Consider the following 27,893-nt stretch of genomic DNA (forward strand, 5'->3'; position numbering starts at 1 on the left):
CACACTGATAGTGGAGAGCATAGAGAAATACAGGAAAAGGACAAAAGTGATGAGAAACTTGACTATAATCCAGAAGAGTTATCGCTGCCTTAAGAAACTGCTGACATACACATACTTGGCGATTAAGGTGTCAGTAGATTACGTTTAGATGATCTTTGCACACTGATCATTATAAAACATTTTTATTTGCATGGAAGTGGAATGCACAGTTCAAAAGTAGGCAAGCAGATTAACACTGATGAACTGATTTTTATTTATTATTTATACCATAAAACATCCAGTTGTACATAAATATCAGGCCTAAATGGAAATGGTACATACATAATGATACAGTCATACATTGATTCATATTTTAACACCCCATATTAAAGATTTACTTTCATCATACTGGGCATTTATACTGCACTCAGCCAGTTGTAACTAGAATACAAATTTTACACTATGAGGTCATTAAGAGGAAGCTTTCAGTGAGAGATAATATCTAAAACAAACAATCTGGTGAAGGATCAGATGAGGTTTGGGTGTTAACTTCCTCCTTTATTATCATCTATTATGCAATAAATGACCATGATCTAAACTGTGTTGGAACAAACCAATTTGGTTTGGAGACAGTTTCCATACCTCAACTGACGTGGTCAGTCGTGGTGACTGGGTGTGTTTCCTCTTTTTGCTTGCACTCTGCAGGGCCAGACAGCCACAGTTGAAGTTATTTCCTTGACAAGTTTCCTAAGAATTTGATGGGGGTTTTTTTTAAACTAAGGGGCAGTTTAATATCTAAAATTAAAGGGTGGTTAAAATCAGGTCTGTCTGTGGACTGGTTATCAAAAAGACATCTTGCTGCATAGTTTTTCTAATTTCATTGGTTTTGTTCTCTTAGCAGCACAAACAAAATGCTTTTATTACCCTTTTTTTACTGAGGTGGCAGACAAAGTGTCACAGCTAAATATCTCAGGTGATAAAATATATGCATGACTAGCCCTCATTAAAGTGACAAAATATGTCCTTTGTGATGTGGGTGAACTGACCCTTCTCGGAGACAAGGTTGGACACACATAAACACTGGTCCATGACCCTGGCTCTGTACCAATAGTTTACAGGTCCAGCAGCTAAACAAACAACAGCTAGACAAATAATTACATCTGGTTCAGCAATGTCAAACAAGTTAATCTAAAGAAGAAAAAAAATGGTATAGTGAGGCCAAGCACTCTGCCTCTAGCTTTTGTAATGGCCAAACATCTGTAACGCTATGCTATGTGGCCTAAAACGTCTGATAACTTTCTGCAAGTCTAAAAGACACAAGCTTGAACTGTTTTATCGCCATTCAAGTTAGCTGAGCAATAAACTGTGGGCCACAAAGTGAAAGAAGTGCAGATCATATATAACTTTTTTACACAGCAGTTGACCTTTTTTGACTCACTCCCTCTCTTTATACAGCCATGGTCCTCTTCCACGTAGTTGACCATGTTGTTCTACAGTAGCCCAGGGCTGACAAATCCAACACTGGCTCCAGATAGGGCAATTCAGATTTTCCTGTTGACTGCTGTACTTCTTCTACAATAGAGAAACACCCTTTTCCAGCTTGCTTGTCTCAAAGTCAATCAGCTTTTTGAATGGACTTTTGGTTAGATGTCTGGTTACCACAAGCTTAACAGACCTTCATGTTTTGTTCTGCAACATAAATATGTAAGTGATACCCCACTTGCAAATTCTGAAGATTTTTAACAAGGGACTACATAAGGCTACAAAGCATCATCACATCAAGCCGTGCTAAACACAGGTTTACAGCCTCGTAGCGGTGGCAACGTGACCATAGTTTGCTATAGCCTAGCCAGTAGATTTTTATTTGGCGCGATTGCATTTAAGATTCTAAAATCCTGAAAGTGGTGTTTGTTTGGAAAGATTATCGCGCAAATATTATAAACATTGATTTGCTACAGAGCTTGTTTTTGGCAATGATCCAAAATTCATTGGAAAAAATCCATTAGGCTTAGGAGGAGGATGAATCTAACTTTCTGGTCAGCCTACAGAAAAACATCACCTTTGGGGCACTCTATTGGCACATAGAGAAATTTCTGTTCTACAACTTAACAGCTAGATGTCACTAAATCCTACACACTAGACCTTTAACTCTCTAAGACTCCAGTTTATTCACTGACAGTGTTACAACCAGAGTGCAGACTATCACAAAGACCTGATAACCTCACATTTACTGAGCAATCAACACTGTTAGGATAAATTCACAGCTACACTATATTTTCCTTATTGACAACCATTCCCATGAAAGGAGCAAAACCAACAATTAGTGTGTCTCACAATACTTCCCAAATTCCCCTGCCTTTCTGTGGCTCTCAGCACCAAACTCATTAGAGTTGGATCGGGGGGGCTCAGGGGACACTTCCCTGTCAATTGGAACTTGTGCATCTGAACCCGTGCATTAACTGGGGCAGAAAGGACACCGATTTATGGTGTTTCCCAATTCTGAAAGTAAACGGAAGCTTTTGTAATCATTTTGGAAAAAAATGTCTCATTAGCTAAATAAATACACATATTTTTCACAGTTTTCCTCCCAATTGTTTTCTGGGTAGTGTAAAATAGGTCATTTGTTCCGGAAAGTGCCACTGTTTAACAATACTGAAAAAGAGGCCAGCAGTGGGACAGTTTTTTCTGGAGCAAGTATTTTCTAATGGGGCACTGCTGTTTTAAGAGAACATTATTCCTTGGTAAACTGTATTATGAGATGCCGATTTGGTCATCTGGTGACTGTTTACAGCGACAGGACTGTTCATTGTGATGTAGGAACATGTCACCTAGGGCAAAGGTGCAGCGCACTGATGTGGTCTTAATATTGCACTAAGGATATATGAGACTATAAGAGGCTTTGGCTTAACAGACCAAACTTGTTGAAAGGATTCATTCATTGGAAGTTTTTGTACTTTCATGGGATTTGATGACAGTAAGAAACATTTAAGCTTACCCTACGAGGAAAGAAAAAAGCTCCTCCTGCTGTAGCACCACAGGGTCTTCAAAATTAAAGTTCCTTGAATGCAGTTCGCATATTTGGTTGAGATGAGCTCAGAGACAGGTTGCGAGTCCAACTTCTTGGGCATGTGCAAACAACAGATATCAGCCAGCAACTGTGCTCTCTGATAATGCAAACAGAATAAGTCAGATGGAAGCGATCGCTGCATCTTATTGACCCATCCTTCTCTGCATGGGGACAATCTCATGCTGCTCTCTGTGAAAGCGGCGGGTCGACAAACTCTACGCCTGTTCAGTTGGAGCATAATTCATGGGTATCCGTTCTTCTGCTTTCTCTGGTGGGATGTTGCTTTTTGATCTCCTACAATATACAGGAATCAATAATGAGATTATATGGGATCAATAATGGGAATTTCACTGAGGTACTAACATGCTAAATGCTTGTTCATTGGAAAAAAAGTTTATCACAACCATCGGTTTTACTGCGATTTGAGTGATTTCATCAAGTGAAAGAATGTGTGGTGTGACATTATTCTACACATCATTTTTCAGTGTGCTGTTCTCATAGCTTACCCTCTATAGCAAAAGATGCTGATTCCAATCAAAGCACAGACGATCGCCAACGAAGCACAGCCAATCAATGCAGTTGTTGTGCTGCCAAGTTCTGCCAATAAGAGAGACATACTCAAGCCCCTGATTCTCTTTTTGTCTGCCTTTATATTGTTTGTACAAACAGTGCAGAGCTACAAATGCTACATCCCCAGTATGGCTTTAATTTGGCACATATGTGTGCAATATGAGTGTGAAAGCTTACGCAAGCCGGCGTGGTTGTATTCCGGAGAAATATCTGTCCCAGTGGTGGTTGAGGTTGATGTTGTCCTATGTGTCGTTTTGGTCCCTGTCCTAACATCTACTGTTACTGCTGTGAAAGAAACACAAGACCAGGGGATTCGTGGTCGGTTTTGCATTGGCAGATAAAGGTAGTGTGAGTTGCAAATAAAGAATGATTGATCTTATGATATTCCCAGGTTTCCTGTGCTGTTTGATGTTGTGTTTGAACTCATGTTTTATAGCAGCTGGTTTAGACTATGTGCTATTTGATCATTTGACATATTTGTGTGGGAGAAGACAAAAAAGATGGAGTAGGCTGAAAGCACCACACACAGAGCTAAATACTCAGGGGCTGAGCGTTAGGGGAACCAGCAGGATAACATTGAGATTTAATCATTTGTGAAGTCAAGTAAAATGTTGGTTTAACTATGGAATTATTCTCTCCTGTGCGTGAGAAAGTCCAAAACATGATAGCTTTCCCATACTGAATAAGTGTTCACTTAAAAGCGAGATTCTCCCTGATGGACACAGTGAAATTCAAGAGGTCTGGTCAGTTTTACAGAAAAAATATAACAGAAGACAGAATTAATAAAGTGAACTATTTCTATATTTCTAAACTTGCCTGTGAAGTTTTTATAAAATGAAACAACATATGTCACCATGTATTTTAATAATTGAAATACAACCACAATTTTAGACCCAGTCACTGTGACGTAGCAGCAACAACAATCACCTCCAGGTAGGACAACAGGCAATTAATTTGAATTGCAGAGACATGTCAAATCGCCAGACTTGTTTATATCTGTTATCATTTTCATATTTAAAGATGACTGTCTGACCTATATAGCATTTCTGGTGAGCGTATCTTATGTGCTGTGTTTCTTAGTGTTTTTGATAAACCATATTTTCACTGCTTTACCTTATAAACTAACTGATAATGGCAGGGCTAAACCAGCAACTCCAGTGTTCTGCAAAGTAAAATTACTGTTTTGGTCAATGGAGGTAGCTGCTATCAGTGTAACATGCGTGACTATAAGGTATTTACCTGGTGAGTGATCTGACACGGTCCACAGACCAGGTGTGGTTGGCTCTGCGCTGGGGGGTTCTGCCGTTTCTGAAGACGAGGGGCTTTCACTCTGGGTCATCTGTGGGCTGGTGGAAGGTGCTGCTGATAAGAAAAGGCATTTACTTAATCCTGCTAATACTACTTCTACAGCTGCATTTTCTACACCACTGCTTGTTCTATCTTCACTACTATTTGAAAAAATACTGTTGATAAAAATAAACCCATACTGTGATTTGGAGAGTCCCTATGTCTATGGTTTGTCTTTAATCATGCACAAGTGATAGTGTGGTACAGAAGTACTGTAAGTACTGTAAGTAAGCCATTTTTCACAAATGTGCTACACACATTGCCCATGCTTTTTGCTTTGAGATGAAATGCCAAAAAATAACATACGTTTCAAAAACATGCAAGGTTATGTGTTAGTTTTTTTAAAGTTTGATATTACTACTACTGTTGTAACTGCTGGCCCTACTTCTAATAGTGCTAGTGCTAAAAATGTTGACGCTACTATTTATCCACAGTCATTAAAGCTACCAGTACGAGTCTTCTTTACTGCTACTATTGATATGAGAATCACTACAACCTTTACAACTACAATGTTAATACTACTACTACGAACCCAGGTTTTGTATGTTTTGACTTTTTAAAGCAGTAGTAACAGATTTTTGCCAAAGGAATAAGCTAGCTAAATATCATATTATCACTTTAACAGCAGATACGAGGCATCATTAGCATTTATTTGAAGTCATGTTCATGTCGTGTGTTTTTTCATTATTATTTGCTGTTGGCCTATACCTTGATAACTAGAACCCACAAGTCAGAGCCGTTTGGTCTCAGGGGGCCCAAAAAATTCTTTTTTGGACATGTTTCTAGCAAGATTAAATCTGGCAGAGAGTATGCTGAAAAAAAGGGGAAGCAGCAAAATAAGATGCTGGGGCTTGCTGCATTTCTATTCCTATACTATCACCGACAATATTCCAAAATCTTTTCCAGCTTTCAACTTTATGGTGATATCAGTGTTTCACTTGTAATGAAAAAACTTTCCATTTTCATAAGCCTAAATTTCAGCACAAGGTTTTATTCCGAATGGGTGTAATTTTTCACTATATCAATCAAATAAAAGAAAACAGAACTTTAGCCTTCCAGATAGTCTGCTTGCCAGCAATGTGAGAAAGAAAATGTTGAGTACCCCAAACTTTTATGTTAGAAATGTACAGTATGGATCCCCAGTGTTTAAAAGCTTCCAGATAATATGAACATTATTTCAGTAATGGCTTGACCAATTTGGAAAATATTGGATGGTTTCGGTCATTGCTAAGGTTGCTAAATCAATTTCTGATGTTTCTGTTGTTTCTGATGATTCAATGTCAAAATGACAGTTAAAACCAGAGGTGACCAACTACTGGTGGGCCAGTTTTAATGGACTTTGAATCAATCAAGAAGTTTAAGAGGACACTGAATTGATCTGATTGGACAGAAAACTAATGTATTTAAAGTAATTAAAATAACTTTAACTTGGATGTAAATTCTAGGATATTACTAATGAACTCAATTACTTAAACCATGCAAGACATGTAGATTTTAATTCATGGACCATTACATTCCAAGGTAACTCATAATTGGGTACAAAGAAGAATTACATAACTGTAGCTAAACAATATCCTCAAAAGAGAGAGAAGGGGGTTTAAGAGTAGTTTAAAAAAAAGGGAGAACATACAAGTCCATGAACTGGTTTAAAACTCAAGAACACCCAAAATGATTAGGGCAGAGAATTACATGTGCACTCGTTGCATGATCAGCTGCTCTTCTGGTTGTGAATGTTTGAGCGGGTTGCAACATGTACTTTCATAGCCTTTGCAGAAGCAGTTACTGCACTTTGCTTTTGTATATGACTTAAACATAGTTTTGCAGATATAGCTGATAATACCCAACAGGGAAGAAGGAGCAACGGGTGTTGTATCCAGGATGGGCATGGTGACACAGCTGGTGAATCAGGGCCGCCCTGATTCTAAAAACTGATCCTCTTACACTTCTGAATTGACACAACATTCATCAATATCCACCCACTTTGGGCTGAAATATTGTCACTTCTGGTTTAAATGTTGGGCTAATAGGAAGAAATGGTGAAAAAAGGGAAGCAGAAAACATCCTGAGGGCTGGACCTGGTTTCTAACCCATAATTTTATTATAAACTTCCCTATTGGCTCAGGTTTGGTCTCCACTAATTGTTGACGGGAAATATCTTAATCTTTAGGAGCTAATTGCTCCACTAAATAAAAATACTGATTAGAGCTGCTTTGAAGTATTTTTTAACCACTACCATAACATGAGTAAGATGCTGTGAGTTCAATAAAATCATTGCAGAGCTCCAGTGAAAAGGTTAGGGAATACAGCTCATTTCCAATTGGTTTAATTAGTTTAATCAGTGACTGTACATTACAATGAACATTTTCCAAGTGGACATTTCGACTTGTAAAACATGGGCTTTGTTTATGAAATTGATAACAGCTGAATTCCGTTAGTGTGGTGAATAGAATACTTGCATTATTATGCTTCTCCTGTTTGGACAAGTCAGAGATGTTGGCATGACAGCACACACACCAATAGGATGCACAGTAAAATTATAACAGGTATTTACATGCCCAGGTTCATAGTAATTGTTTTGATGCCATAAAAACAGTCAGTCAGAGCTCAAAAATCAGACCACTCATCGAAAGCACACATCCTGCTCTGGAATGTCAGGGGAGGCAATCCATTCACATGTCATAAATGTCAGAAAGTGCTGATATATTAGACTTTGAAAGTGATAAAGTAATTTTTACTCACTGCGCACTTCAGTGGGTTAGGTAGAGGGTGTTTTTTACAATCTGTGTTTTTTTGTGGGGTTTTTTTGGGGCCTTTTCCAGATTTCTGCCTACCCAAGCTTTAAAAACTACTGGTACAACTACTGTTGCTATTGATATTAGTGCCACTACCTTTACTACTAACACTACTACTGTTGCTTCTAATCATTGCTAGTGACACGACTACTGCTGCCTTTACTGCGACCACTGCTAACAAGAAATATCTAGGCTGATGCTGTGTTTTAGTTTCACAATTAGAATATTTTTATTGTGAGTTTATTGGTATAATTGTTTTATTTTTGTTGTCAAAACATGCAAATACAGAACTCACTGACTGTGGTGGTAACAGTGGAGTCACGGAGAATATCAGTGTAACCCTCTGCAAGATCAAACATCATTAATCATATCTGTGAAACAAATAGTGAAACAAATACTTTGCTACAACCTATATTGTAACTTCACTGCGTACAAATATTATAGAGTTTTTTATTTAAGCTTACACTTACGTGTTACTTGGCTCGGTGGTGGTTTTGTTGTGGTTTTCTTTGGGTCAGCTGAAAAAACAAATAAGATGTGAAGAAATTTGAGCATCATCCGAAACTTGAAAGTATGAATAAGTTACAAAAAAAACTTGTGAATTTTTAAAAAATTAATTTAGTTAAGTGACTTGACTAGTATAGGGCAACAACCATAACTACAAAGCCTACTCTCCCCAACCATGAAGTTATTTACTTAAAATAGCATAGTGTAAGGTTTAGTGGCATCTTGAGGCTGACTCTCTTTCCAAGTGTGTCGGAAGACCTAATGTGGCCTTCAGTAACATGAAAAACTGAAAAGCCCTCTCCGGAGCCAGTGTTTGCTTTGTATGTTCCAACTACTGCAGAAACATGACAGACTTTGTAGAGGAGGACCCGCTACCTATTTAGATATAAACGACTCATTGTTATTTCACATAAACACAACAATTTTTGGTGTTTTTGGTGATTATACCCTAAAGAAAACATACTTCTTAATGTTATATTCTGCCAATTAAAGCCATAAAAAAAGAATGCTTTGGGCACATTTTTCATATGGCCTGGGGTTGCTGAGGAGTTGTCACATTAGAATTTTGAATTCTATGGAAAAAAATTAAGGACAGACTACTGGAGAGGGTATCGGCTGCAAAATAGATGCTCTCATTTCTGGTTCTCTATCCACTTTATGATTTTATTTTGGTTAGTTAAAGCAGTCTGATCTGCTATGAAAACAGACTTCACAGGAAACTAGACCTCAGCACACAAATGAATAACCTTTCCCTTTTAGTCATTTGCATTGCATTACATTGCATTTCTTGTGCGTGTTCATCCGTTTCATTTTGAGGCATGCTGGATGCATTGCTTACTTAAATGTAAACTGAAGTGGAACGGCACTGCTGAACGGCTCTTACAAAATCAGTTCAATAGGCAAAAAATACTGAAATACGGTTGTGTAAAAGCACATTCCCCTAACTTTTTACAGTATACATAAATAAACATTTCATATTTCGGCCCTCAGGCTGCTCATCTTAAATGACATCACACATTTAAATTTCAGCACTCTAGTTTTTATACTTGGGAGAGAGTTATTCATTTCACTGATAATTTAGACTGTCTTAGACAAGAGGAATAATGTATACATTTTGAACAAAAATTGTGTAGTTCCTCTTTAATGTTGAAGACAATACTCTTGAACAATGAAAAATTGCTTCTTACGGTAAATAAAAATCAGCTGAGTTCCACACAAGAAACTGAGATGTACAGACATCTCAGTAAATATAATGGTGAATCGCCTTATTATCAAATCAGTGCAATTTTGAAAATACTGCAATAGAGTAATCATCAAGTTTATTGTATGGATGAATGGGAGCATTTCCACTAGAGTCAGGTGATTTGTATCATTTCAAATACATCAACAAACCTCATGTAGGTGGCTGTGAACCTCATATGTGGACACCAGTGTGTTTTCCCACATTAATTATTGTACTGTAATTCCTCGGGAGCAGACAGACACGCGGATGAACGTGAAATGACAACCTTTGCCAAAACAGCAAGGCAGTGGTGCTACATAGTGCTGGCAGCAGTTTGGCTGATCCAGCATTTCTCCCACCACACCTTTCTCACTATAATTTGGTTGACGTTATTGATCTTGAAGGTTTGATTATACAAGCTGCTGACATTTTAGATGTGATCGGGAATTCTGATTAAATATATATATAACCCCGAACACATGTTGAAATCTGATCTCCTGGATGCACAGTATCACTATCTTTTTTTTTTTAGAGATTATTTTATGGGCTTTTATTGCCTTTATTTGACAGGACGGTGTAAGTGTGAAAGGGGGAGACACGCAGCAAAGGGCCAAGGCTGGATTGGAAGCTGCGGCTGCTGCGGCGAGGACACAGCCTCTGTACATGTGGCGCCACTATATCCACTGAGTCGCCAGGCGCCAAACAGTATCGCTGTCACAGAGGCATGTATGTATACTTGTGTTTACCTTGGCGTACACACCGGTTACTTGTGTTCTTGGTTTACAGCATGACTCTGTCTCTTTGCCGTGTGTCTTACAGGGTCCCTGTACCTATACAGCATGTTACTGGATAAGACAGTATTCAGCACTTTGGTCGTATTACCTGAGCCCTGTGGAAGCATGTGGTGCTTTACTCTGAGAAATATCTCACATTATACATTAGAATTGCTGCCTAGTCTATAAGTGTAAAGACAAACAACAAATAACTCTTACGTTTACAATTGAGGGTTGGGCGTGACGGGGCCCAGTATGCAGAACCGTCATCATCCTTCTTGCATCTGATTAAATTTGAAGTTCCTGCCTCCCTCACGTATCCTTCAATACACTGGTAGCGAAATGAGCTGCCACTCTTGAAGCAGGTCCCTGCTGGTACAGTTAAATTCAATCTAGGAGGTTCTGGACATTCACAACTGTTTTTGTCTGCAAACAAAGAACAAAAAAAACATCATGTGGTAAAAATATTATATGGATTCAGAGATCCCCACAAGTAAAAAATACATAAAAATAAATTTGAAAAAAAAAGTTCTCCTTAGATTTTTTTCATTAGGGACAATTTGTTATTTATGAAGGGGTAACAGGTGGTGCAAAACAGGGGATTTTTATTTTGGCTAAGGTGAGGGACATACAACTTGTAATGATTGTATTTTAGATTTATTTTAAAAGCCCTCTGAACCCCACATCCTGGACTATTGGAAATGTTCTAATTTAGCTCTACATCCTTTGATCTCCTTTTTTTCTGTTTTTTTTGTTCATGCCCTTCACCAAAGAGCACCATCTTTTTTGTCATTTGTTGTACTATTACTAGTTTCAAGAGGCTCTCCTGTTTTTTGGCTCAAGGAAAAATATTTATAGCTTCGGGGAGGGTACACTTATAGAAAACAATTTCTGGCTGTGATTTGGATATTTTTAAAGAAACATGCCTTTAAAATCCACGTGTGTGTTTTAGGGTTCTGAGGGTATTCAAAATAATATAATAGAAGAATCAAAAAATGAATGTCTCTCCCTGAAATCAATTAACTAAACTCCCTCCATTTCGCACCACCCATCTCTCCATTTGTAAATAATGAATAATGATGAATTTTTATATTAGCACTTTTTTATTGTTATTATTATTATTATTATTATTATTATTATTATTATATTTTTTTGTTAAGAGATAGTACTGGCATTGTATTTGTGAGGTGTTTGTTTTGCCTAATCTGCTGACTGTGCAAATATTATCAGACTGTAGTGAAAGAGAAACCTAACCCTTTGAAACCTGAGCAAATTGGTTTGATTTCTTTCAAAAACATGGGAAGAGGGCAACCAGCAAATTACCAAAACACAGCCTAAAAATTTGCAAAAAAAAAAAAAAAAATAGTAAAACGAGTGACAAGTAAATAACGTTGAAAAAAATGCAAAAAATGCAAAAATATTATTATTACTTTTTTATGTCACGTAATTTTAAATTTTACATTTCTAATATTACACCACTTAAAAAAACAAATACAAGGTCAGAAATCAAACTCATTTACTCATGTTTAAAATGGACTAGTAGCTTGTGAAGGGCGTCTGAACGCAATCATAAGAAAACTCATGTCAATCCAGGTTTCAACCATTAATATAGCAATAAAAAGCAAACAATATTTTTTTCATTAATTAGTTGTTATATCGCAGTTCCCTGGTTTGGACAACATTTCCACAGCATACACCTGCTAAGAGGAGTTTTGAAAATAATCGTATGTGTACAGCCTATATTTTTCACTTACCGCCGTTGGAGCAGATCGCAGCTCCGAGCAGACAGATCATCATGAAGCAGACAGAAAATAAAGGACTCAGATCCATCTGACAGCTCTGAGGAGACTTAAAACATGTTCGCCGAGAAGGCTACACCGCGGAGAGAGACGATCATCCTCAATGCGAGCCTTTTTGCTGCTCTGGAGACTCACTTTCACTTTCATTGCCACTCCTCTTTATGATGTACACATCAAGTGGTGACCACGTCAAAAAACTCCGCCAACATGGCTGCAGTCAAACAATTTCTTCTTTATTTTGAACAAAGTTACTCTTCGCATATGTTATGTTATATGGTGGGAGAGAGCTGCCGTTAAAAAGCAATGCTCTCGTGTGTTTTTTATGGTGTACAAAAAAACCCAAAAAACAACAATATAGTGTGGCGACAGTAAAGTCCTCCAGCCGCTAGGTGGCGCATGAGCTGGAAATGGCGCCAAAGGTCGTTAACTGTCGCTCTTATTTTTGTTGTTGTGCTGCCAGCTTCCGGTTTCTACATCCAGCGAGGAGGGCTCTCCAGAGCTGCACTGAACGTGCCGCTAAATGTTTATTTTTTAATGTTATTAATGTTATCACTTATATTCAGTTTTCCCAGGTTTTCCTAAAGCCGGTAAGCTGAAAACAGGCTGTTTTTTAAACAGTATTCAATCAGGAGCAGACAGCTATGCTATGCTAGCACTAGCTAACGTTAGCTACGGTGATGTTTAGCTAGTTTCTCCTAGCAAGCAGTTAACATAGCGTGTTATCCAAAACACAGCTAAGTGACAAACATTTCGACACGTCGTTTCATTTAATAAACAAGCCATTTAGTTGCAATGAAAGTGCACCCGCTTTTTTTATTGGGTAACTGCAAAGTTAGCGTTAAAATCTCCAGGGCGTACATGGGTCCTACTACTTTTGGGTGCTTTTATATGATGTCCTGCTGCTGATGTTGTTTGAGTTTTGTCATTTTACAGGTTTTAAAACATCTTGCCAAAAGACGACAGTTGAAAATTAGCCTGATGACTAGCAATGCCACAATTACAGAAATAGTATTGAATGTGTGTTTTCCTTAATATAAATTAAAGTAAATATTTTCAGTTAAAAACTTACATCTGCACTGTCGTCTGTTTGTCAGCAGGAAACAAGCATTGATGAGCAGCAATGTCGCTGTATGATGACCTCGGTGTGGGTGCCAGTGACACCAAGACTGAAGGATGGTCTAAAAACTTCAAGCTGCTGCAGTCCCAGCTGAAAGTGAAGAAAGCAGCTCTGACTCAGGCAAAGGTAGACACATATAAGTAAAGTACACAGGTAAAATCTGTGATTTATAGTGGTTAAAAAACAGAGTGCATTTACAGTATATATTATGATCTCTGTATAATAATGTATAACCAGATAAATGAAAATAAATAGAGACTGACGGCAAATTGAAATAATGATATGCATATGTACTCTACATTAATGTGAAAAAAAGATTTCCAAACAAAACAAGGAAACATGATAAATCCACTGTGTACATATTCAATAATTTTGTTTTGTGTGTGTGTGTGTGTGTGTGTGTGTGTGTAGACCCAGCGGATGAAGCAGACCACTGTCTTGGCTCCAGTTATTGATCTTAAGAGAGGAGGCTCAAGTGATGACAGACAGATCACAGACACTCCTCCACATGCTGCTGCTGGACTTAAGGTTTGTATGCACTGAATCTGGCCGTCAAGTTTGCTTGAATTTTTCTCGCAAATGATTTATCTGGATCTTAGCTAAAGATGCAGAAAGAAATTGTTAGTATGGAATGTCAATACAAACTCTATTCACCATATTTGAGATGCTGCAAGCATAAATCAAAACAAAATGCAATGATTTGCAAATCATTTTTACCTCATCAGACTCCAGCACAGTGTTCCAAAAAAGTTTGATAAGCATTTTAAAACTGAGGACAGGAGGTGTTAAATTATGAAATTGAAATACTTTCCCATTCTCGACTCAAGCTGTTTAACAGTTCGAGGTTACTGTTGTCGTATTTAGGCTTCTTAATATGCCAGACTTTGTAATGGGAGACAAGGCTGACAGGTCAGTCTAGTATCTGCACTATAATGAAGCCATGCTGTTGAGCTGGTAACAATCTGGATGGTCTTTTTCCTCTTCAGCCTGAAGTGCACAACACCCACAAAATGTGGACTTGTCAGACCACAGCAGACTTTTCCACTTAGCGTCAGTCCATCTCAGTTGAATTGGGACGCAGAGAAGTTTGAGGCGTTTTTGGCTGTTGATACATTGCTTTTACTTTTCATGGTAGTCTTATAGATGCAGTGTAGAACTGTGTTTGCTGACTGTTTTTTTAAAGTGTTCTTGAGCCCATGCATTAAAATCCTCTATGTAATCATGTTATATTTTAATGCAGTGCAGCCTGAGGGGTCGCAGGTCACGAGCATTCACTGTTGATTTTCAGCTGTGTGTACAGAGATTTCTCTTTTTTTAAAAAAAAAAAAATTTTAAAGATTTTTTTGGGGGGCGTGTTTTTCTAATAATTGATAGGACAGCACAAGTGTGAAACGGGTAGAGAGAGAGGGGTGACATGCAGCAAAGGGCCGAGGTCAGAATCGAACCTGCGGCCGCTGCAGCGAGGACATGGCCTCTATACATGGGGTGCCTGCTCTATCCACTGAGTCACAAGGTGCCCCTTCTCTTGATTTTTTATGATATTATGGATATTAAATGGTAAAATCCCTAAATTCTGTACAGCTGTGTGTTGTGAAACATTGCTCTTAAATTATGGGACTATTTGCATGTAAAATGTTTTCACAAATGGTGACGCTCACCGCCATTGCTTTTGAACGACTGAGTTTTTGAGGATGGCTCTGTCATACCCAATCATGATATTGACCTCTGTGTACCTGTGAAATGTTCCAAAATGTTGTTTTTTCAGTATTTAACAACTTTCCCAGTCTCATGATGCCACTATCACAACTGTTTTTTAATGTGTCACAGGCATCAAATCCAGAATATGTGAATGTTTACAAATCACTATGACATTTATTAGTTTGAAAAGTCCATGTCTTGTTTTTTTTAATTCAATTGAAAGATTTCGTAAGTCATGGCATTTTAGTTTTGTCTACATTTTACACGGCATCCAAGCTTTTTTTGGAATCAGAGTTGTAATCTAATATAGCACAGTCAGTGTGTGGGGTGGTGATGCAGCTGCACAAAGACTACATTTTCTGCTGGAAATATATATATAAATGTCCTTATCAAAATAACTTTAAAGCTACATCTGTGGATGCTATCTCTTTCCCACTCTCATATTTTGTACTCGGCCTGTGTGTGTTGGTGTTCTCTTCAGGACGCCGTGCCCAGCGGTTTCTCCTCTGGCGATGTGCTGATCCCTTTGGCAGACGAATACGATCCAATGTTCCCCAACGACTATGAGAAGGTGGTGAAGCGACACCGAGAAGAACGACAGCGACAGAGGGAGCAGGAGCGGCAGAAGGAGATAGAGGAGAGAGAAAAGTACTTTCATGATCTTTTACTCTAATCACTCATTGACCGCTTACTGCTATTCAGGGTCCAGGTGAAATTTTGGTCCATCTGTAATTGCATGCTTGTAGTCACAACATGGGGCCAAACCTATGAACGTGCTCTAGGATTAAGTTATTTTTAATGTAAAAGTAATTTATGAGAAACCAAAATGAGCCAACTGTACTTACACTGCACTAAATATTTTAGGAACACAGCACTGTGGTTTCAATCTCAAACTTGGTTTCTTACAGAAAGAGGAAAGACAGGCACGATGGTGGCGCCCCAAGTGGTTTCTCCCGTTTCCCTGCAGCTGAGGGCGAGTCAGATGAGGAGGAGGACTACGAGAAAGAGCGAAGGAAACGAAGTAAGTAGTGAGAGCGCTTGTTTATGATAGGAAATTGAAGCTGTTATATTGCTCTCTTCAAAGCTCTCTGTTATTGGCGTTTTAAAATGTTTGTTCTAATTAACCAAAATCACACAATTACACAAACTAACAGCTGATTGAAGCAGCAGAAGACCAGCAGTTCCTGTGTTCACTGAGCTAAATTACTGTTCCTTTCAATGGAGTCTGGCGGCCCTGATGAGAGCACAGATGGGGAACTGTAGCTGTTCAAGGCTTTCCCATTGCAATGGGCTGTTTGTCTGAAAGGGAAAGCGGTAAAAATATGTGCTATATGCTAAAATGTGTTTTGCTGCTGCCCCCAACCACAGCAGTGCATCACTTCCGAGTCAATGTCCTTGCCGTTTTTTTCAAATCGGAGGTGTGCCGACAGACATCTACTGTATTTAATACACTATGAATAAATACCTCATATAGCCCCGCTTAAAAAAAAAAATAGCCCTGTAAAGGACAAATGGAAGTATATTATACTTTTTAGCAATGATTTTTGTCTGATTAGATTCATCAACTTTAGTCTTTATGCTTAACCAAAACAAAATCTGAGCTACTTCTCTAACATGATGAATCTTGTGTCTCTTTTCCAGGTGGAGCAGCTATCGCCCCTCCTTCTTCACTTGTAGACAGAGATGGTAAGTCTTATGATCCAGCAAGTGGTGATGCTTTTAAACATCAGCTGAATGAAAACAGCGTATTAGCAGCAGAAAAAGAACAGGGAGTTTCAGGAGAAGCAGAACAGGAACAGCAGTGCGGTTGATGGTAATCCTGTGTGAAATGGCAGAGATAAAGCTTTCAAGGATTGGATCTGTAACCTGCAGTGCACTTTTGGAAGTTGTTTATTTACCATGTGGATCACTGAGTGAAACAGAGATGACATGTAAAAACGACCGGCCCCAGTTTGTGATGTGAAAAGCTTGTTAACTGTTAAGTGCAGCATTGTCTTCATCATCACAGTCTGAGATATCTTGAAACTTGTAAATGTAATGACTAATGTAATGTATAATCACACAGAGGGAAAAACATAGGCTGGCCTCCCTAATCAGGATTATGTTTTTTTGTTTCAGTATCATCTTTCATCCTTCTCAGAGCAGCTGTGATGTTACAGTGATAAAAATAACAAAATATGAAATAGGCGTGAACTGATGTTGGTTTCGCGGGACTGATACAGATTAGTTGTTAATGAGACTGATACCTGGAGCAGATATACATTTACAATAAAAATGAAAGTCTTTCTGTCAATATTTAGAATTTGGAATCTAACAAACTCCAACACAATCGCCTTGTAAACGCCTTTAGCAAATGTTTAATCAAAACTGAATCTTTCAAAATCTTTCATATACAGCAAGTTCCCAGAAACTTTTTGTTTTCATAAGTCAAGTGAAAATTTAAATTAAATAAATAAAAACAGCTCCCCGAAGTTCCTCCATTGCTGACACTTTCTTTGAACTCTATAATTAGTCCCTTTTAACGGCAATCTTTAAGATAAAATGCAGATATAGATAATCCAATAATCAACCTGGCAGATAATCTGTCGACCCTTAACTTGATATATATATATATATATATATATATATATATATATATATATATATATATATATATATATATAAAAATAAAGAATGACTGTCAGAATTTTATTCTGGATGTCTACAGTAAATATGACATGGAACTGAAAAAGTGGTTACTAGACTACACGCTGATAGCTGTTGTGTTTTGGTTTGGTTTTGCTCTGTTTAGGTTCATCTTCATTTTCCTACGACGATGAAGGTCGTCCTGCTAGAGGTTCAAAGGCCGCCATCCCTCCACCTATGTATGAAGACTCAGAGCGGCCACGTTCACCACCTGCACCAACCAGCTCCTTCCTGGCCAACATGGGGTGGGTGGGACACACATAAACACACACACACATACACAAAAAAAAAGTATTTCTAGTGGATAAAAAGAATGTACTATTTTAGTATTCAGTATTTAGTACATGTTGGAGCTGTATGTTTAGGTATGTTATGTAAATGACTTTTATCATCTATTATCATGACTATTATCATCCAAAGAAAATGTATATGACTTTTATACTTATTACCTGCTATTTTGATATAATCCAGACACATCACGTGCAATGCATCCTTAGGTAAAAGATGAACTTATTTGAACTAGTGTTGATTCATTCATTGTTGTTGAACATCTGCAGATTTGTTGCAGTCAGAACATTCAGGCTGTCAGTTGTTATAATTCAGACATGAAAATCTGAGATGTTTAATTACTTTAATATTACAACAAATCACAAATTTTCAATGCAGAACTTTTTTCACCGTATTTTCTCCCACAGAGGTACGGTGGCCCATAAGATCATGCAGAAGTACGGCTTCAAAGAAGGCCAGGGCCTGGGGAAGCATGAGCAGGGCCTCAGCACGGCACTGTCTGTGGAGAAGACCAGCAAGAGAGGCGGGAAGATCATCATAGGGGACGCTGCGGAAAAACGTAAGTATAACTTTTGTTTGTGTTTTTTTTCCTTTGCTGCCTACATTCTCATGATCAGTGCTTTATATGTCACTCTGTTTTTCCTTACTTTTTTCACTTTTCACTTTGCTTTCCTTCAAGTTCTTCTTAGGCTGCTTCCACACTAATGTGTTTTTATTTTAAAAGACATAACTATTGCTAAAATGTCTTGACAAGCGGACACAGAATCTTTTGGAAACAATGACATAGACACCCACATTTGCTTCCTGATAAGGTTTAATAGGTCACAGCTTGTCAAGTCAAAACATTACAGCTAAGTAAGATTTTTTCCTTCTTGTGTGGGTGTGCCTTTCCCATCACCATGGCTTCCTCTGGCGATGAATAATGCTCCCAGTGTGCCCAGTAATCTGTGTTTGCTTTATGATTCCCATTCTTTTCCCCTGCCTTGACTGCCTTATGCTCGTGTTACTTCCAGTAACAGCCCCACCTCGTCATGTTTTAAAGACATCTCTGTTCTTAATTTTTGCCATCTTTGTAGTATGTTATAAAAGCAAGCGCCCAACCGTAGACAAACCGCTCCCTGTTTACATCAGTTTGACCACGGCCAGTGTACAAGATGAGTCTTATGATTTGCGTTTTTAGGCATTAGTATGGAGGGAGATTATTTCTGAAACTGTGCTAAAATGCTTTAATATAAGGATATATTTTCATTTTTAAAAAGTGTGGATGTGGCCTTACCTGTCAACCACATTTACTGTCCTTTGCTTGTGTCGTCTCCAGCTCATATGTTTGTTGTTTGGTCTCAGGCTGTGTCTTTCCTGCATTGAGTTTTAGTTGCAACAGAAGCATTTAATACTCATGGTGTCATTCCAGGATGCACGTCTTTGTACTTTTTCAATATAGATGGATAGATGGATAGACAGATGGATAGATAGATAGATAATTTTATTTTGTTCAACTGTGTGTGTGTGTGTGTGTGTGTGTGTGTGTGAGCAGCTGGATCCAGCCAGACAGGTGCTGCTGAGACGTCAGTCGGAGGCTCTGCAGGTTAGCCTTTACTCTCATTATCTCTCTCTTTTTTCATTATGTACAGTGTACTCCTAGTCTTTCATTTAAGAAGTGTTTGTGTGTGTTTGCATGTGTTTTACCTATATGTGTGTTTAGCTATTGTCACGCACTTATCAAACTGAAAACAGATGCTTTAAGTCCCAAACCGTGCCATCAAAGAGTAGTTCTTTGTATTGCTGTATTAAGATATTACAATATGAGGAGAATAGCTTTGCACACTGTTTTTCTGGATGTGTACTTATAATGGCCATACTTAAAGGGGAACTATGCCTTTTTTTCAAAATTCATACATGTTATTCCTATAGTCAAAGACAATCCAAAAATATTAGCATACATGAGCAACTCTGTCCCAAATCCGAGTACTAAAACTCAAATTTGTAGTGTCATAGGGTGTTAAGTCTGGAGCTGCTTTATAGACTATGAATGGTGAACGATGTTCTACATGAGACTGATAGCAGCCAGGAGAGTGTTCTGAGTATATGAGAACATTTTCTGCTTCATAACTTAGAACACTACAATAGAATAGATTTTAATTTCTAGAATTACAAAGAAAAGAAATACTCAGTGGGTCCACAACATCAGCTTCCCATATATTAATTATGGTGAGGCTCCAGACTGTATATCCTATCACAAGCTGGAAACCCACTTCTCTGGTTTCTGGCTTTAAGAGAGAGCAGCTCATGTTCACAAATATTGATTGAACCCTCGACCATGAAAATAACATATTGGAATTCTTAATTTAGGTGGTGTTCCCCATTAATGTGAGCTGACACTGCAGTTTTTGCTCATTTTACTTTGCATCTTGTCTTGAAAAGTATGTTTTACCTCTTATGCATGCTGTTTGCTGTCATCTTAAATTGAGTCATAATTGTCCCTTCTATTCTGCTCCTTATTCAGACTTGCCTGCACTTTGCATTTTTTCTGATTCTTTAAACCTATTCTTCTAAGCCCTAGACAAAGAAAAAATAAGCTCAATATACAATTATTTCTAGAAATAGTTTAGCATATACCAGTACAGATTTTGCATGGATTTAACAAGCGAGATGTAACACATTAATGAGTTAGTCTCAGAAGTTTTGATAGGGGAATTTTATAACCGTAACACAGAGCCAAGCTTGTCTTTATGCAAAACTTAGTTAACCAGCTGCTGGCTGTAGCTTCATAATCACCATATAGACATTCAAATCATTTCAAAGAGGGGCATTTGCAGAGGCACGTAGTAAAGGTCACACAATAAATTAGAAAAATATATATAAAACTAAAAAGTCAAGGAAAGCTGTACACATTTACACCTTTTCCACTAAATAAGCTCTGGTTCTTGACCCAGTTCAGTTCAGGATTTTGGAATCTTGATGCCATCTAGTTTCCAGTTTTGAGCAGAGCAACTGTCATCAATCTGAAAGCGTTTGTTCAGTTATTACAGATTGTTTTTAGATAAAAAAAATAGACAAAACAACAACAAGCATGGACCAACTAATAATGATGACACAGAGAACTATTACCTGCAGGACGTCATCGTCTTTTTCCAACCCGTAGAACATGACATGCCCACTGGTTGCCATTGTTTGCGCTCAGGTCATGGAAAACCTGCTGTTATTTTGGTCCCAGCTAAATGAAAACTGTCTGGATTCGGAACCAATTTATTTTTGGTAGAAGTGCTCTGAATGGTTCAAAATTAGGTGCTGTAACCGGAACAGAACCCATTCCTTTGTTGGTGGAAAAGGGGAAATTCTGATGCAGGTATAACACAGAAATTCTAAAATAAGCTGTACAAATAATGAAATTAATAGGATTAATAATAATGATAATGATAATATTAATACAAAGTAAACTGCACACACATGGACTACACATTGATAATAGTGATAATGATATGAGAATAATGGTGCAAAAATGGTGCAAAGCTGTTCACATGAGAGCGGTAAAACAAAAAACAGTGGACTTTGTTTTTTTTTTTAGATGCAGTGTTGGATTTTTGCCACTAGATATCCCCATTGGATCATCACTGCTTTATCTTCAGCAAACCCTCTGTAGTTTTTAAGGGATTTTGAGGAAATCCCTGTAATCAGTACTTTATTTACTTTATTGTTTTAAAAAAAAAGTCCAGGACAAGATGCCAAGTCCCCCTTTAGGAACCTTTTGTTGCCCCTGATTACCAGTTTGAGGACCACCGGTCTTAGTGTCCAATATTTATCAAGAACTAGCCAAAAAATTAAAATCTAACGTGCACCGTGTATTTACATGTATATAGACACTTATCTCTCTGCTGCTTAGTCGGTTTCTCAGAAAAACTAACAGTGGTATTGCACTTGAGTGACTCATTTACAGTGTTTTCTCAGAAGCATGTAAAACACAATAAAACAGCAGTCTTTTAAATATGACGAAAATAGCCAGACGTGAAGGAGTGCGTATCACGTCAGCTCAGCAAACACAGAATAGAATTTTTCAACAGCTGTTTAACAAAAAGAGTTGCAGAATTATTTCACATATTAAGTGTATTTACACAAGCACAATAGAGTGCGATAAAACGTATTGTTGCACACCTTCAGTTGCTCCAGACTGTGAATACTCTTTTCATGAGGGGGGAAAAATGTGACCTCTTGTCTTTTGTTTCCATCCAACCAGCGGACTCTTCAAAGAAGTCAGAGGCCAACCCGCTCACAGAGATCCTCAAAAACCCGACAAAAGTGGTCCTGCTCAGGGTATGTGTGTGTCATAGAATAACATGTCAAAAAAACATTTTTGACATTGGGTGTTTGTGATCAGTCCTTGCCTCATGTTTTACCAAATCAACATTCAACAGAGTCACATTGTCAAGTTTAATTCAATTCTGGAAATTAGTCAGAAGTCAGAAAACGGGGACAATAGAGGACCTTCTTATGCAGTTTGAGTGCACACTTGCCAGCAGTTACATCAGATTTCATTATCCTCTATTGTCCCTTGCAAGTAGGCCTGATGTCTCTGTTTGTCTTGTAGAACATGGTGGGCCGTGGAGAGGTGGACGAAGACTTGGAGGGAGAGACAAAAGAAGAGTGCGAGAAGTACGGCAAAGTGGTTAAATGTGTCATTTTTGAGGTGAGAAAAAGAGAGTTAAGTGTGAAGTGACTTTATTAATCAAACAGGACAATCCCTAAAACACACCTTGCCTCTCAGATTGCAGCTGTGCCAGATGATGAAGCTGTCAGGATATTTCTGGAGTTCGAGAGGGTGGAGTCAGCCATCAAAGGTCAGTGTTCTCTTGTGGCCTCGTGTGCACAATCCTGAAAGAGGCCTCTGCTGATTGGTCCACTCAAAGCCTCAACACACCAGACACTTAAAATGTAACAGGGACTTATGTTGTTCAGTTTTTGGTTCATGCATGTATTAGAATATGTTTAATGGTCGAAAACACTTTATTTTCCTCATACAGTCTGTGCTTGAACACCTATTTACCGTCTGTCTGAAATGCTTTGTTTTAGCGCCTGTCTTTTTAAGAACCCTCCCAAAAAAACTCAGTCTGCTCTGATTGATGAGCATTTCTGGCTCTTCCATACCTGGACATTTCTGCAATGTCATTGCAGCTGGGGAATGAATATAACGGAGAAAAGCAGCACCTTTTACCCCTTAAAATCACCAATAAAAGCTTCTAAACCCAAACCATCACAAATTGACTTGTTACAATAAGAATATGATCCAGAATTGGCCAGTAATTATAAATGTCGGCAACAACGATTACATGTTTCTCAGATGTTAGCATGTAGCTACACGTAGCTGTGCATGTAATGTAAACACTTGCAGTAGTGTGCCTGGAGCAACTGATCATATAAAGGAATCTCTCATGCAATCTCTCATCCGCTTGTAACCAAAGAAGAAAAAAAACTATTGGAAACTGAGTATTCATAACAGCCTGAGGTTTTTGCTTACAGAGATCACTTCTACCACATTATTTGAAACTTTGGCCACCATTAATGTGAACATCTGACATTGTAAATAGAGATGTCATTTTCAGTTACATTTACCTTTGATAGCCCCACACCCATTAACTGATAATTGTAAAGGAAATATTTACAAGATGACACAAGAGACCTTTCCTTTTAGTCAGGGAGCTTTAGTCTCATATTTCAACACACTGTCTATTTAGAGTTAGTGAAATTTTATTTTTTTGTGTTGTAAACAGACAGCTGACTAGCCACGATAAAATGTATAAACAGTGTTTGCGGTAATAGTCCAATGAGCCAGACCGCTAACTAGCTCCAACCAGATGTTGTTGGTGGGCAGGACAGTAAACTGAAGAGTTGCAAAATTAACCTGGAGACCAACATGTGTAACTGGTCAAAAATTTTCTCTGCACTCGGCCGATTAATGGTTAAGCATTGACATCTCTAATTGGAACATTTTATATGATAGAAAAAAAGCATGATATGTTCCTTTTAAATCTGACGTGGCAGCAGATTTGTATCTCCAAGAACACCAGCATCAGGTCATGTGGCCTCAAAATGGGTTAAATGTCACTGGAGCTCCAGAGTGGCCCTGAAAAAAAGTGGCCTGACCTGACCTGACCTTTGTTGACACTCCAAACTTTAGCCTGCGTTTGTTGTCAGTGAAAACTTCAACACTGAAAATCTTCCAGATTTCCGTTGTGACTCTGCTGTCAGTGGGTCATCTCCATACGTAAGCAGACGTTTTTTGGGTAAGCGATCAACTTTATGTAGCGGCATCGCTTTTTTCCTACCATTGTGTAACTGCTCTAATAATGTGGGTGAAAGTGTGTCCCATTCTAAATGGGTTGGCCCAGATCAGAAACAAGGTGAGACTCCCCGCGGTGTTATATCATACGCGGCCTAGCAACCTTGGCGTCCCCCTGCGGCACCGGCAGAGCCGCGCTTACATCACAGCGCTCAGAAAGAGGGACAGACACTCAAGGAGCGATACAGAGGGCCTCAGACATAGTGAAGTGTCACACTGGGTAATCTATTTCTATAGATGATGATGAAATGTTTTATTGCTCCCAGGAGAGAAGGTCTCCTGCTGCGTGCCTGACTTGGATAGGGAGGTCAGAGGTCATGGTCACACAGCAACAGGTTGGAGATGACCATAGTATGTAGTGTTTTTTCAAACACACCAGGGTTTGACCCAGTTTCACCTGATTTCTTTCTGAGAATGTGTGACGTTTCAGTGAAGTCACTTCATCAAGTCTAAGATTGATGTTAGCTTTCATTTTTTATATCTTTTTCTGCGATCATTCCAGAATAGGAGCACTGAGGGTATCAGAGTAACATCATCATATTCAACATTTTAAAAAATACATTTATGCCCATGCAACGCACTGTTTCACACAGCGCGTGTAGGCATGTTATTTGTTTTGGCACTCGTGTATCAAGTTTAAGTGTGCACACTGCTCACCTGAGCAGCGCCTGTCAGGCGCGTCTGAGCTGCACGTCAGCTGCAGCACATCTAGAGAAACGGTGGCTCGCTGTTTTTTTAAGCGTGACATTTTTTTTGACTCTGCACCACTTTATACTGCAGTTTAAAGTCTCGCTCTGTCACAGAGATGAGGAAATACAAAGATGTTTGTTTTACCTCAACTACCTTGCTTCCCTTTCAAAACAAAAGCCCTCTGACTGTGTGTCTGGACAGAATGCCATCAGTTGCTGATGCAATGCATTTTATTTTGAAAGATTTACAGGATGGGGTTGTCAGCTGTGCAGGAGCTTGTATAACTTCATAAATGAGTGGAATATGTGCTTATAAATATGAAAATATAGCACTCATATCAGCAGGCAGCTGTATGCCTGAAGGCCCAGTTAAGGCTGGACTAATTTGATGCAGAAAGAATGGACTAGTTAACATTATTTCTGTTTTAGAAAAGTTTTAATGTTATTCAAATTGCACTAATTTTACTGTAAAAACTGATATTTTGTTGCACTGCTAGATTTGTGGTTTGTTACTGTAACAAAGAGTAACTGTTTTGTTAAGTGACTTGAATTTTACATTGTTTTATTTATTTTGCTGTTGGATTGCTAAATGTAGATTGCACTACATTCCTTTTACTTGAGTGGGACAAGCTCTTACTTTAATTTTATTTTGGAGAGACTTTATATCAGACTGTAAAACACAGATTATCAGCTAAGACTGGGCTATTTTTAGTTGGGGAATAATGCCCTGCAGTGTATGACAAGTTTTAAAGTGTTAATTTCGGTGAATTCGTTTTTATATTTATCGAGTAATAAAAAAATAATTGATAGATCGATTGATTAATCGAAAAAATAATCGATAGATTAATCGATAAAAAAATAATTGTTAGGTGCAGCCCTACAGAAGTAACCAATTGAAGCGTTAATTGAGTAATCTGACAAGAAATAAGCCATTGTAAGCTGTGGTGATAGGGGCCCTTCATCTTGACTAACAGTCACATAGCTTCACGTTAAAGGCCAAATTTAACTTAAGTTGGTTTTGTTTCCGCTCCATAGACTGGATGCTTCCTTTTAAGATGTTGAAGCATTGACATTGTGCTATTGTCGAAGGCTACCTTGTTTTACAGCAGACGCTCTTGTACAGAGTTCGCTTTGTTTACAGCTATAATGACCCCAAACTCTGGATGCTTTCTGTTGTTTTCTCCGGCCCACCTCTCCTCTCCATCCCTTGCATTTTTCTCACTCTAAATCATCTGCTCACAGCGTAAGAACGTTGTGTGACAGTAATAATCCTCCGTGAAAAACACATTGCATATAGTTATATGGCTTAACAAAGATGAGTTTTAGTAATCAAATAACTCAAGGAAAAGTTTTGGCCCTTTATAAGGGTCCAAAATGTCAAAGCTGTCTCGACACACATGCGTGAGTCAAGTTTTGATGAGATTTACAGCCTCACAGTCTTCTTTCAGATATCAGACTAATACAGTTCACTGCAACATAACACACTTTGTTTTGTACGTTCAGTGTCAGCACACTGCAGTTGATGTGCACGCACACATGAATGAAAAGTAATGCATGCCATGTGCTGACTGAGGCAGTCATTAGTTACGCACAAGGAAAATGGATTATCAGTTGGAGTGAGACACATAAGCAGTGTGAGGTTGTTTGTTTCATTGATAAGGTTATTGCTTCTGGACAGGACAGAATAGATAGTGTGTGTATCTCAGTTGTCCTAAAATAAGGGTACTTTGGCGTGTGTGAACATAAGGGAAGTGTTTACTGTGTGCTGCTTCTTTTGGAGCAAACAAGCAACAAATCTTGGGGAATAACATTGATGTCAACCTTTTGGGGTTTTTTTCTCAGCAGTGTGGGAATCGATGCAAAGTTGTTTTTCTTTTTTAGGGCTTTTATCACTGGCACTTAGGACAAACAGTTTACTGCTTTTCACAACAGTTTATTCCACTCAAATCAAATCATTTCTTCTAAGAACCAGACGGCCACTGTCTTGGAGGTTAAAGGAATAAAAAACACTGCTGAACTGATAAAAACAATCACAGCTTTATTTAGTTTTGTGTTTTTGTCTTCTTCCTGGTAACATTACATCAGGGTATTTCCAATAACTCGGGCTGTTCTACAGAATGAAATCAAAAGAGATAGAGACTCAACTTTGTCCCATTCTTTAACAACCATACATATCACATGTTAAAGCCCCCTTCGGGAGCTTGTCGAAAGGCAATCGGTGACACTGAAATAAATAGATGAAGCACGTTGACGCTTCACTAAAAAAACAAAACAGGCCCTTAGTTATATTTAAATATTCAGTTCTCATCCTGTTCTGATGTCAGTAATAAATATCTTACAAAGCTGTTTTACAATAATGAAAAAGAACCAATAAGGAGTACCAGTGGCCATTGTATTGCCATTGTGGAGAATGTATGATCTTTAAAGTTTGCCTCAAAGTCATGGAAATTAATTAGTTAAAATTTGTATAAACCCTGTGTATACTTTGGGCACCGTTTGACCTTTGCTTTCTCTCTCCTCTGCAGCTGTTGTGGATCTGAATGGACGTTATTTCGGTGGACGAGTCGTCAAGGCCTGCTTCTACAACCTAGATAAGTTTCGGGTTTTGGACCTCGGTGAGCAGGTCTGATGTCATCATGAGGACACAACCCCTCTTCACTTGTACATTACCCTCTTTTTATATTTCCTGGACAGCAGTGAAGTCTCTGTATGTAGCGGTGAGTCTGTCTTGTAGATTTTTTTTTTCCTGTAATGAAAAATACCTTTATGTCAAGACAAAATAAATGGTATAAACTATGGCTTGTGTATAATTCGTTATCATTATTCCATGAATCATTGTTACATATGTTAGTCAGTGTAGCTTATTATACTCTGAAATTCACAATTCAAAATCAGCAAAGTCATGGTGACTGAGCTGCAGTTGTTTTTCAGTTTCAGAATGAGAAATATTTCATCCCCAGTATAAACACGCGAAACGTATTCACATCCTGACATGGAGCAGTATACTGTATATCAAAGAAGCCTAGTTT

The 27,893-nt window shown here is 38.3% G+C and overlaps 2 protein-coding genes across 10 annotated transcripts; one reads left to right on the forward strand and one right to left on the reverse strand.

Moving 5' to 3' along the window:
* Window positions 1-229: 229 nt before the first annotated feature.
* Window positions 230-12,208, reverse strand: il15ra (interleukin 15 receptor subunit alpha). Of its 7 annotated transcripts, none has more exons than XM_042511161.2 (8): window positions 12,012-12,205; window positions 10,477-10,683; window positions 8,226-8,273; window positions 8,051-8,098; window positions 4,856-4,975; window positions 3,794-3,901; window positions 3,553-3,643; window positions 230-3,340 (listed from the first exon to the last, which is right to left on the reverse strand). In XM_042511161.2, the coding sequence occupies exons 1-8, from the start codon at window positions 12,085-12,087 to the stop codon at window positions 3,262-3,264; spliced, it is 777 nt and encodes a 258-aa protein (XP_042367095.1). In that variant the 5' UTR covers window positions 12,088-12,205; the 3' UTR covers window positions 230-3,261. The 7 variants fall into 7 exon arrangements, with proteins under 7 accessions (XP_042367095.1, XP_042367094.1, XP_087928529.1 ...); XM_042511160.2 differs by having other exon boundaries at window positions 4,856-4,978; XM_088072403.1 differs by lacking the exon at window positions 8,051-8,098 and having other exon boundaries at window positions 8,220-8,273.
* A 284-nt stretch (window positions 12,209-12,492) lies between these two features.
* On the forward strand, window positions 12,493-27,662 carry rbm17 (RNA binding motif protein 17). Of its 3 annotated transcripts, none has more exons than XM_042511265.2 (13): window positions 12,493-12,643; window positions 13,151-13,299; window positions 13,585-13,701; window positions 15,353-15,519; window positions 15,780-15,892; window positions 16,513-16,557; window positions 17,663-17,801; window positions 18,252-18,403; window positions 19,379-19,429; window positions 22,076-22,152; window positions 22,427-22,525; window positions 22,604-22,676; window positions 27,390-27,662. In XM_042511265.2, the coding sequence occupies exons 2-13, from the start codon at window positions 13,177-13,179 to the stop codon at window positions 27,491-27,493; spliced, it is 1,260 nt and encodes a 419-aa protein (XP_042367199.1). In that variant the 5' UTR covers window positions 12,493-12,643; window positions 13,151-13,176; the 3' UTR covers window positions 27,494-27,662. The 3 variants fall into 3 exon arrangements, with proteins under 3 accessions (XP_042367199.1, XP_087928924.1, XP_042367200.1); XM_042511266.2 differs by having other exon boundaries at window positions 12,495-12,643; window positions 13,154-13,299; XM_088072798.1 differs by lacking the exon at window positions 19,379-19,429.
* The last annotated feature ends 231 nt before the right edge of the window (window positions 27,663-27,893 follow it).

Source organism: Plectropomus leopardus, chromosome 22 (genome assembly GCF_026936395.1).
Source record: "Plectropomus leopardus strain MGB_pleo_1.0 chromosome 22, ASM2693639v1, whole genome shotgun sequence".
Taxonomy (NCBI): Eukaryota; Metazoa; Chordata; class Actinopteri; order Perciformes; family Serranidae; genus Plectropomus; species Plectropomus leopardus.